This window comes from Falco naumanni, chromosome 7 (genome assembly GCF_017639655.2).
Source record: "Falco naumanni isolate bFalNau1 chromosome 7, bFalNau1.pat, whole genome shotgun sequence".
In the NCBI taxonomy this organism is placed as follows: domain Eukaryota; kingdom Metazoa; phylum Chordata; class Aves; order Falconiformes; family Falconidae; genus Falco; species Falco naumanni.
Window position 1 is genome coordinate 51,408,074 of NC_054060.1, and position 11,937 is coordinate 51,420,010.

At 41.5% G+C, this 11,937-nt stretch overlaps 1 protein-coding gene across 1 annotated transcript; it reads left to right on the forward strand.

The window, feature by feature from the left end:
• The first annotated feature begins 367 nt into the window (after positions 1 to 367).
• On the forward strand, positions 368 to 11,883 carry MED6 (mediator complex subunit 6). The gene is made up of 8 exons (XM_040601267.1): positions 368 to 492; positions 4,234 to 4,393; positions 5,371 to 5,462; positions 8,002 to 8,084; positions 8,777 to 8,885; positions 9,351 to 9,466; positions 10,220 to 10,247; positions 10,816 to 11,883. Exons 1-8 carry the CDS (start codon positions 471 to 473, stop codon positions 10,944 to 10,946), a joined length of 741 nt encoding a protein of 246 aa, XP_040457201.1. The 5' UTR covers positions 368 to 470; the 3' UTR covers positions 10,947 to 11,883.
• Positions 11,884 to 11,937: the final 54 nt, after the last annotated feature.

Consider the following 11,937-nt stretch of genomic DNA (forward strand, 5'->3'; position numbering starts at 1 on the left):
GGCGGGACCCCGCATCTCTCTCGCTTTGGAAGTGACCGGCAGTGGCCAGAGGGCCCAGGTGAGGTGGCACCGCTTGCACAACGCCCGTGTACCCGCTTCTGAGCTGCCATTAGAAACGCATGTCGTTTCCATCGCTCGTGCCGCCGTTCCGGCCGTGCGACACTCGCGGGTGAGGAGCAGGTGGCGCTGCGGTGGCGGCGGGAGGCTGCGGCAGCGTGACCCTCCCGTCGCCCCTGCGCTTCCCGGCACAGCGGCCGCCCGCCGAGCGGGGACCCGCCGCCTCCCCCGCCCAGCGCCGCGCCGCGCCCCGCCCCGCCCCCGGAGGGCCCGCCTCCCGCCCCGCCCCGCCCCGCCCCGCCCGGCCCGGCGTCGCTCTCGGCTCCCGTCTCCGTCGCTGGCGCCGCTCTACCCCGTTTCCTGTCCTCGCCGCCTCCCCCGCCAGGCGCCGGGCGGAAGTGCGCGGCGCGGCCATGGCGGCGGTGGACATCCGAGGTACGGCCGGGGGGTGCGCGGGCGCTCGGGGCTCCCCGCTAGCGGCGCTGGCGGGCGCGGCGCGCTTCCCGCGGCTCCGGGCCCGGGGCCACCGTCTCCATGTCGAGCTACGGGCCCTGCCCGCCGCCCTGGGCCGGGCTCCGCCGGCGGGCGGGGAGCGCGAAGGGGCGAGCTCCCCCCGCGGGGCAGTGCGCGGCGGCCTGGCTGGGGCGGAGGGAGGACGGCCGCCGCCCTGGCTGGCTGCAGGTGGCGGTGCCAATGGCACTTGCTCCGAGGAGCGGCCGAGTTACTGGACGATGAGGTGTGGCCAAAGGTGCGGGGGGGGTACAGCTGCGTCTTTTATCGGCGTTCGGTAGGGGCACGGGAGCTACCGGCTTCGTTTGTGTGTCTTTGAAAACTCTGCACAGGAGAGTTCAGTCACCTATGCCATGAGAAGGAACTGGGAGGAAAAGCTGGCCAAAAAGCAATTTTCTTGGACATGAGGCAGGCTAGGATGGTCCCGGGGTGAGACAGTAACATAAAGGAACAGCCGAAAAAGAGTTTGAGCTCTGAGAATCGCGGGCAGGCGTGGGACCAAAGCAGTGAGTTAGGCTGGACATCTTAACGGTGCCTCGGGTGGCTGAGGCAGGGCAGGTGTTAGAAAAGCTGGGAAGAAAGGTGAGGTAGCTGAGAAGGAGAAAGGTTTTGGTGAGAATTCGGGGATATGGATAGAAAGAAGGTTATGAAGAAGACGGGGTGATATTTGAATGAAGTATTAAAGGTTTACATTGTAAACAAAGTACAGCTTAAATGGCTGTGAAGATTTTGAACTTTGAGAGAGGAAGAGGAGGTTGAGAGAGTATGAGGAAGGAAATAATTTTTCTGCATAAGGGTGTCGAGTGGAATCACACCGAAAACCTGTGTGACAGTATCTCAGAGAATGACCAAGAGCAGACAGTTACGGAAAGCTCTTGAGGGATTAATTTTGATAATGCCACAGAGGTTTTCTCCTTTTTATCCAGAGTCTAACTCTGTCTACAGTCCTGCTTGCTTTTCTGACTGCTTTGTTGCAGATTGCAGCAAGGAGCGACGTGGACAGTTAATGAAAGAGTGCTGTATTAAGTGATTAGCTGTTGTGAGAACCTCCTGTTTTAATCCAAATCATTTAAGCTCTGTTAAAGTATTTTATCTGATATGGTTCAGTATATTAAGTAGATGTTGAGGCCTACTTTTATTTTTGAAGTGTCAAATTATTTTACTGTTCCTCTCAGTTTGTCAAAGCTCAGTGTTAGGCTATCGAGCTAGCAAGGCCAGGTGCAGCACATTGTGTGAATTGTTATCCTCTTATTTTTTGCCATGGTTTGTTGGCTTGTCTCCCAGATTGTCTTGATGTTCATGGCAGATTGGCAGGGTTGTCACAAGCACTTTACTTTTGCATCTGTGATGCAAATTCTGCAAAAAATGTTTTGAACAAGATGTCCTCTTTTTAAAAGGAACAGGGAAGCAGGGACCCCATCCTTTCTTTACCCAAAATAAACAGAAATATGCTGCTCTTAGTCAGAATAACAGGCATGTCATGTTCGTGGTTGGTCTTGTTCTTCCTCCCCTTTTTTCCAGTAATAGTTTAAGAGAACAATCTTGCTAGTTATAAAGGCAATTATAAATACTGGCACTAAGCAGCTGTGGATAATTGAGCCTTAGAGTCCAACTTCAGATTCCATTTTATGATGCAGAATTATAGCTATATATCTATATATATGAAGCTTGGCTGATACAGCTTTTAAGAAATATAGTTATTACTAATCATACAAGCAAGAAAAGTTTGTATTTGAAGTGTAATATGAAAATTTGTTATGGCAGGAATGCAAGCACTTAAGATTTTGGTGGTGGTGGTAAGGAGAGCTTGTCTCTTGGTTTTGAAAGGCTTTTAGGATAATCGGTGCTAACACAGCTTAAGTGCTTAATAATGGATCTTAGTGCTGTGTTTGAGATTCCCCCCCCCCCCCCCCCTTTTTTTTTTTTTTTATATAGTGAAGAGAGAGAATAGTGTATGTGAAACAGCATGTGTGCCTCTAGGCTTCCCCCCTGCCCTGTTCTACAAAAGTTAGGCTGGCAATTCTGAGATTAACGAGGCAGAATGAATTACACATGATTACTTATGCTGCATTTTTCCTGATTTGCTGGGCAGCTAGTGTTACTTTATTAACTGCTCCTCAGAGGAGCTGCTAATATAGTATATGAGCTGACATTTTTGGAACTGAGCTAGCCATCCTTGAGCATACTGAGTTGTCACAAAAGTAAAATATTTACAGTGGAATGATAAGTGGGAGTTCTGGGTATCTACATAGTGCATGAACGTAAGTGAATGGTTCCCTTGAGAAGGAAGTTTCAGTTCTTCATTAAGTTTTCAGTGAGTTCTCATCACTTGTGTTTTTTAGTTCTAAACAGTTGTGTGCCTTTGTTTCCTGCTTTCTTGTGTCTTGGAAATTCTATGTGCTGCTCCTGCAACTTAAAATGGATGAATTTCAGGATGGTTTTCAAGATCATGAATCTTCAACATCAGATTTGTTGACTAGAACTGATTGTTGACACTGATCTCTCTGGTTTGCTGGAGAAATACTATTTTGCTGCAGTATGATAACAAAATCCAGGGATTTTAATTCAAATGTCCTCAAATCTGTAGGAACTTAACTGACATATAATGATTTGCAGGTTATACAGTGTGTTTAATTTATAAAGCTTGCTTTTTTATGTAATTGTTAATGTTAGATTTCTGTGATACCTGCTGAGTTATGGAACAAGTGATTTGCTGCAAGCAATTTGGCAGATGAACTGTAGGGTCAGGAATAGAAGCTGTTGCTGAAGACTATTGGGAAACATCTGCCCAAAGATAGCATCTTTCTGTCTGCTGTTTTGGGGTTTTTGTTTATTATAGATTTCATCCGCATCAAAAAATAATAATCTTTTAAACATAACAGTATCAGCTGCTGTGATGTCATAGTGATAGGTATTTTAATAAAAGAACATCTTAGAAAAGTTACCAATGGCACTATTTTGTTTTACTTGGTAGTTTACTCATTGGCTTAGCAAAAGAAAACTCTTGGTTTAATTAATAGATCTTTATAGTGTTTTACCTGTTCTGCAGCATCGTAGTTTACGCTTTGAAAATATTTTTATAAGAAATAAACTGATTTAAACATGACCAGGCTCAGATTTAGTGTGGGGTGCATCACTTTTTTTTTTAATCCCCTCACTCTAATGGATTCTAACTTTGTTTTGTAAATTCAAATTACTTACCAGAGACCTAACTTTCAAAAGGAACCATGCTTTGGATTGTCTTTCTACTCAGCTAATGCTATGGCTCATAAAATAAAGTGTATATAATATACTGAGTAGATGTATTATGCTAATGTTATATACAGTATCAGAGCTAATTAACTCTTGCCAACACAGCACACACATGTGCACACAGACCCTGCTCATATTCTTGAGACAAAAATGTCTACCAGCAGCTAGTAGTCAAGGAAAGGAAAGTGCAATAATAAAAAGACTATTCCTGTTGTGTACCTACAACAGAACTGCAGAAGGTTAAAAGATATCAATTGTTATTTGAACTCTATGAAACCTATTTTTACTTAGAACTGGTTTGTGCAAGGCTGTGTTCTACCTCCTTCCCCTGCTATAATCGTTAACTGGTGGCTATTTACTCTTGGAGGTATTTTTCTGGCTGCTTTGGTACTCAGTGTAGATTTCTCTTCCTAGATAATCTCTTGGGAATTTCCTGGGTTGACAGCTCCTGGATCCCAATATTAAACAATGGGAGTGTGTTGGACTACTTCTCAGAGCGAAGTAACCCTTTCTATGACCGAACATGTAACAATGAAGTTGTCAAAATGCAGCGGATGACCTTGGACCATTTGAAGTAAGTTGTAGTTTGGAACTGTTTCCTGTGCAGTGTTCTTTGTCCCTCCATCCAGAAGCTTTGATGGTTGAATGGAAGTACGCTAGAAAACTTCTGTTCCATGATTTTTAGTTCTACCACTTGCCGAGGAGCCCAGCTTTTTTTGTATTTGGATGTCTTCTGCTTCCTCTTATGCTGTTTCAGGGAAATGTTAAGCATAAAGGATTCTATGTATATTCTGAGGTTTCATAAATTACCTTTTAGATATTTCTCTGAATTAGAAAAGTTGTCTTCGCTGATCCTCCTAGCTCAACAGAACCTGAGTAATGGTAATGTAGTTAAATGTTTTTCTATGGTGAATAGGGTTTAGTTAGGGGATACTGTGAGTTCATAAATAGTTTGTGTTTCCATATCTCGCTGGCTATGTGCCATAATTAGTATGTAATTCCTCCAAAGAACTGGCTTTTTAGCATGGATAATAAAAGTAGTGAGTGTTGTAAATAAAGCAGTCGCAGATGGTTGTGTAATGAGATCGCAGCATGTGCAAGTTAACTTTCTTTGCAGTTCCCCATCTGCTACACCAAGCACAAATGAGATGTTTGAGAACTATTTAAAGATTTCACAATATGATAGTGAGTGTGCAGGCTGACTTAAAAGTTCATTGGTAAAGTCACTTGTGCTCAGATGTGGTTGCAGAGAGGCTTTAACATCAGACACACAGATGGGCACATCTTTGTGACCTTTGTCTGTGATGATAGATTATCTTTCTTGCTCTTTGTTTGCTAACACGTTCTGCTTAGATGTTGTGTCAGGTTGTTCTAACTCTGTATATGATGGCTAGCTCAGGAAATCCTGTGCCTTCATTTACTGCACGTTACATAGAAGAGCTTCCAAAGCATCAGAACTTCATCCCTTCACTGCCAAGCCCTTTGGTAGCTATTTGCATCCTATAGATTTTACTTCAAAGAAAATACTTATTCCACCTGCTTCTTTTTCAGCCAGATGGTTGGAGTGGAGTACATCCTTCTTCATGCTCAAGAGCCCATTCTCTTCATTATCCGAAAGCAGCAAAGGCAATCACCAACACAAGGTAAGGTTGCTCAGTTCTTGTCACTGTTGAGAAGGCCGATCAGTTAATTGCTTTTATTCGTTCCTAATTTGTGTTTAGGCACTTCTGGTTCCCCTTTTCTGTCTTTATTTTAGATCTAAATTGAAGGGTATGAGGCTTTGTGGTGGGGTGGAGATGCTTTGCCTGGCAGTGACCTCTAGCGTGCTGGTAGCAGGGATTGCCATCTTGTGGTGAAATGTGAAGAGTGCAGTGAGAAAGTGCTGCCTTGTGAGCTATTTCGCCATGGGAAATTGATAAAAGAATTCATGCCATGCTATATTTATCTTTTAGGCTGTGCAAGGGTTTTAATTATTTGAATATAAGGCTAACAACGTCCTTGCTTGGGGCTGATCAGATGTTTAGCTCGTATTAAGCTTAAGTGGCTAGTATGTGTTTTATTTATTTTGGAGAACCATGATTTCCATTAGGGAGAGGGATCATTCACACTTCTGCTCTCTTTGACTGCTTATTTGACTACAGTTCGCTCGGTTATTCTGCACTATTTTCACCTTGAACTGTGGATTGGTTATGCTGCTGAGTAGGGTCTTGTCAGTAGAGGACGACCCATGTGAAAGGTGACCATGAGATAGTGCAAATGCTTGTTGTTTTGGTTATTCCTCTGAGAACAGAGTATTTTGGAATTGTGAGTGAATCTTGTGACAACAGCATCACTCCTTACAGTGTCACTGATGACCTTTCCAAGTTTTAAATGAAATTTCTTGGCTTTTTTTTTTCATTTGCATGCAGCTAGCTTCAGTACTTTTTATTCTTAAATTTGTGTTTGCATGTGTGATTAATTAAAAGGCCACATTTCAATAGTTACTGGACTGTCTTCCCTGTTTATTGTACGTATATGTAAAATAACAGGTTATTTCAGAGTAAGCTTTATAGAAAAGAAAGGCAGGATTAATGGTAGATATTTCTTAACTTTTTGGGGTTTTGGTGATTCAGGCTCTGCATATACGTTTTGGTCTTGTGCAGGACTTTGCCATTGTCTAGCAATGCTTCTTACTTGCTTATATCAGATAATGGCCTCTTTATATTGCAGTTCCATACTGAAAAAGTATTTCCTTCTTCAACAAATTTTTCAAGTTTTTTTATTAAAGGTTTTGATTCTAGCTTTCTAAAGGTGAGTATGGAAATATTGTGCAGCCCTTAGTTTCCTGTTTTGACAATTTTAGATGAAAAGTAGAGTTGGGACTTTACAATATGGGTGTTCAGACTTCTGCTGTAATGTGCATGTATGTTTGGTGGAACTTTACTGGGACTTGTTTGGTAACATTTTTCCTGTTGTGACTGTACAGTTTATTCTAGGTACCTTGACTGAGTCGCATAGTTCCCTAGCACAGATGTTACCCATGTGTTTCATTTTATCATGGTACAAATATTAGTGTATTTGGGGATGGAAAACTAAAATTTATGAGTTCACAGCTAGTGTTGAGTCCTCAGATAGAGCTGGTGCAGGCCTGTGGTATGACTTAATGTGTCAGGGTTTTTTAAGTGTATATTTTAAATTCTTTAAGCCGAGTTTTTGCTTGTTTGAAGTTAATTTGGAAAAGCCTTGAGATCCAGTGATTAGAGAGAGTTACCTGTCTAGGAAAGTAGACTGCTCTGGTACAGAGCAGTGAGACAGTATAGCTGCTCTTCTGTGTCTTATTCCACTTCTAAGGAAATCCTGAGAATCCTCTTTCTCTAGAGGAGGAGCGGGTGCTGGCTGTAATATGCACAGAGCTGTGTCGGTCTGTTAATTTAGGCAGGTGTCCAACCTTCATAAAATGCAAGTACTGGATGAATTGGGTCCTGTCAGTAAAAACGTTCAGACAGAACGTGTTAATACAGATGGAAGAACTGGAACAAATGTGTGCACAGGTAAGATCCTGAGGAACGTGAAGCTGATAGCATTCTCGGTTGAAGAATATTTGGCAGAGTATTATGGAGGTAATTGTGATGTTCCTCTGCAGTGCGCCTTTCATGAACAAGAACTTTTGATCGGTCAGTAGAGGTTCCAAATCTGGTTTAGCAAATGCCTTTGGAAGGTAATCTGTTCTTCTGGCAAAATCTCATTAGTTTAGAAAGGCATGCTCGGTGTGTTCTTAGCTGCCGTTGGTTCTGGGAAGTCTAACTAGGAGGACAGTACAAGTTGGAGGAAGCTGAGGGCAGAAGATCTTTTGTGGGTTTCTGCTGGTAGCAAACAGAACTACTTGACTGCAGTTCACTTGACTCCTGTTGTGTAGCTCCAAAAACACCAACTCTTGGAAGGTCAGTTATTTGTTTGCAGGGGTTAAAGTTGATGCTTTTCTGTCTGTGAAGCAGACCTTGTTGTTTTTTATCCCTTACTGGTTTGTGGCTAAAGTGCAAATAAAGTACATTGAAGGAAAAGGTTAGAAAGAGAAAATGCGGTGGTGAGATCAGTGTAGCGATTTCTGATGTTACTACTGAAATTCAGCAACAAATACACACAGTCTTCAGCCAGAGCTTTAAATTGATCCTGTCTTTTTTTTTTTTTTTTCTCTCCTCACAGTTATTCCACTGGCCGACTACTATATTATTGCTGGAGTGATTTATCAGGCACCTGACTTAGGGTCTGTCATTAACTCCAGAGTTGTAAGTGTTCTGTGCATTTGATCTAAAATGGTATACATCTGCTTTTACTTTTTGTTGTTCCCCAAGCTGTTTAAATCCCTCCTTCATTGTTCTGAGGAAAGATCTTGTGTAGTGTACAGTAACTTAAAACAAACCGCAGTGGTTAATATGGTGTGCATCCCATATGGAAATGAAAGATCCTGAGAGAATGCAGTATGGTTCAAAAAGTAGGATACATTATTTAAGAATGAAGGATCAGAGTAACTGAAGCTACACAATTGGTGGAACAGCATGAGGTTTGAATAATCAAAAGAAAAATTACATGACAAGAACATATGAAATAGTAATCAAATACATGTTCAGTGAAGCTTGCTTTGGAATATTAAGGTAGTGTAATATTTCTCTTTAAATGAAGCTTATTGTTGATGTGATATTTTTAAATTGGATACTCGGTTTTGTTTTGATTTCTTCTGTTCTGGCAAACTACTGCTTTTGCACGTTTTTCTCAGTCAGTCTAGAAAAGCACTGTAGAAAAGGCCTTGTAAGAACTTGTTAAAGAGTTGACAGTCTTGATCCAAAACTAGATGTCCCAAGTTCCCTTCCCAGAACAAAAATGTATATAGAATACTAATTCTAAAATCCATGCTTTCAAAAATTTATACTCCATTTTCTTCTTAATTTCTGAACACTGCCTTATGTTCTTGTTCTGAAAGCTCACTGCAGTGCACGGAATTCAGTCTGCTTTTGAAGAAGCTATGTCCTACTGTCGCTATCACCCATCCAAGGGCTACTGGTGGCATTTCAAAGATCAAGAAGAACGAGGTATGATTCCTAGTTGCGCCTGTGTACTTTGGCAGGGGAAGATCACATGGGGAAAAGCTTGAGGCCAGTGCACAGAGATGGTGTAGAGATGAGGTTAAGTGTCTGTCTGAAGGATAGTGTTATTATAAGTTAGTGCTCTGTATCAGGTGGAAGGAATCTTGCTTTTCTGTGCTGGTAGGGATGAACATCGAGGCATAGGTGGGAGATGAAAATGGTCAGCTCTGTGTCAATGTAGTGGGCAGCTCTTCAGCTCATTGGAGACCAAAGGACGTTTTCAGAAGCAAAACCAATTTGTCAGGAGGTAGCAATTGTCTTTAATGTGTCTTGCACACAGAAAAATAGCTCATGTCAAAGGGAAAATGTTGGTGAAGTTTAGAGGAGAGACAGATACTGACTTGCCGTACAACAAAGAGCTGATAAAAGAACTTTTAATACAGTTTTCTTGTACATTTCTGTGACTTCCAGAGAAAGCTAAACCAAAAGCCAAGAAGAAGGAAGAACCAAGTTCTATTTTCCAAAGGCAACGGGTAGATGCTTTGCTTTTAGACCTAAGACAGAAGTTTCCACCCAGATTTGTTCAGGTATGACACTTATAAGCCATAGTATTACTGTAACTTAGAACTTAAGGCTGTCATAAGTACTGGTACAGCTGAAACTGAATGGGAATTTTGTGTACTTCCCACAATGGTAACGTAAATTAGATAATAAATTTGAAATGGAAGTCTCTGATTGGAGTGTAGGATTCCCCTTTGTAATTGCAGGAGTTGTCAAGACTTTGGCAAAACTTTGAGGGCAGATTTTATTATACAGGTTACTTACCTAATCATAATCTGTTCTTGTCGGCTATCAGATCTTCCTTGCTGCTTCCAGTTTCCTTCTTTGTGAGCTCAATCAAGCCACCACAGCTATTTTGTTTTAGTTACTCTGTTGTTTTGGGGCTCATTAATTAGTGTGGAAATTCCTGGCATTCTGTGAAATTGTTGTGATTACCTCTGATCATGTGTAGCAGCCATTTGTTCTACCAGGTCTTCTGGTTGGGAGCAAAGGAAATGTTTACAGCATCTCACAAAACTGTTCATTCCTCAGATGTGGGAAAGACTGGCTAACTGTATTTTTTGCTTTGGTGCTTTTCAGTTGTCAGAGGAAAACCTGGATGTTATAAAATGATAACTGGATTTTGTTTAAAGTGTATTTAGTGATCCCTTCTACCCTCAACTGCTTTATGTATAAGAGTGTGTTGCTTGGTTTGTATTCCTAAATGAATAGAAGAATTATGACTTTGATCCCACTGATGTGGTGTTACATTTTTTTTTTTTTTTCTTCCTTCCCCACAGCAAAAGCCTGGAGAAAAGCCTATCCCAGGTAAAACTCTAATATTCTCACAGAAATTAAAAAATAGGTTCTATATAGCAGTGTCTTCCAGTTGCCATATAAGCTTCTTGCTGTTGCTACTGAGGTGGTTAGGAATCCTAGCATTGCCTAATTATGCAAAGTACTAGATAAGAGTTCTCTGTGGCAGCCAGAGTGAAATTGAAAAACTGTGTATATTACTCATGCCCTTTCTGTCTGTAAAATGGTATTGCAGGAAATGGTCTTTGAAAGCAGGAGGAAGGTGAAAAGGGTGAATGAGGGAGCAGTTTAGTCAGTTCAGCATCTTAGTGATTTTTGCATGGTGCTACAAGCTCAATGAAGTGCGTGAAGGCTTTGAGTTGATTGTAAGCAACTTCAAAACAGGAAAAGCATAAACTGTATCTCTTCAATCTGTTCCTGTTTTTTTTCCCATATAGGTATGAATTTAGTCCTTAGTTATTCTTATACCTTTGAAATTAATTTTGCCCCTTTGACATCAACAATATTTTCTAAGTACTCTGAACAGTATTTTAGGAAAAAAAATTGGAGTTTTAACTGTCTTTTACTGTTACTTCTTAAGTGGATCAGATCAAGAAGGAACCAGAACCGCCCCCTGAAGCTGTCAAGCCAGAGGAGAAAGAGACTGTAAAGAATGCTCAGCAGAGTGCTGGCACTAAAGGACCACCTGAAAAACGGATGAGACTCCAGTGAAGGGAGAAGTTTTTGCACACCTGGACTAGTCAGTGCCTGGAAAACAGGAGATTTTTGCTCCCTTTTGTTTATATTTAAACTCTTCCACTAAGACTGACGATTCAGGGACTGAAGTCCCTTTAACAGCTTTTTCTGTAGAAACCTGTTGTGCAAATGTTGATGTCAGGATGTGAGCTGCCTCAAAGAAGGTGTTTTCAGTCTTTGAATTCAGTTTTGAATGTTGGCTTCTGAGTATGGTTTTTACATGGACGTACTCTGCAGCCTCCTGGAGTCTTTACAAACTCTTGCATCCCTTGTGTCTCCTATGTAAAAAGAAAAAAACTTCTCTTAAACCCCAAAACTGAGTTCCTGGCAAATAAAACTTCTGGCTGCTGGAATGCCTTTCTTCAGTGCTTACTTAGTTAGTAGCAAATACGCCATATGTTGCCAGCATTTTTCTGCTTGAATATCGGAATATATTATGTGTTATTTTGAGGAAGGAAAGTTCAGCTAAAGGATTTAGGCTGCCTGCTATAAATGTTGTGCCTTTAGTATGCTTGGGATACAGATAAAATATTTGATAACCGGAGGCTCAGCTCAGTGTAATGAGATGTCACATTGCTCTTGGTCTCTAAATGTTCTTGGGCACTCATTTTACTTAATGGCTAAGCTGGTCTTTATTATAAAACTAGTGGTTTATGGGAGAGATTTATGATGACATAAAACAGGCTAAAATGTCTTGCTGTTGCACACTCAGTGAAACTGTTTGTAATTCTCCTTTTTTCACTAACTCAAATATACCAACTAAATTTCTTCTTGTGTGCTTCCAGCATTTTCTTACTGCATCTGATCACCTTGATTAGTCATCTGCCTTTTAGTCAGTGGAAGAGAAACATCACTGTCATCTGTATCCTTTGCTATTTAAACATGTTGCTTATAAGAACCTTTTTCCCCCCCCTCTCAAAAATTAGAGGTATCCTTTACAAAGTAATGGCTGTCGGTTTGGTTTGGT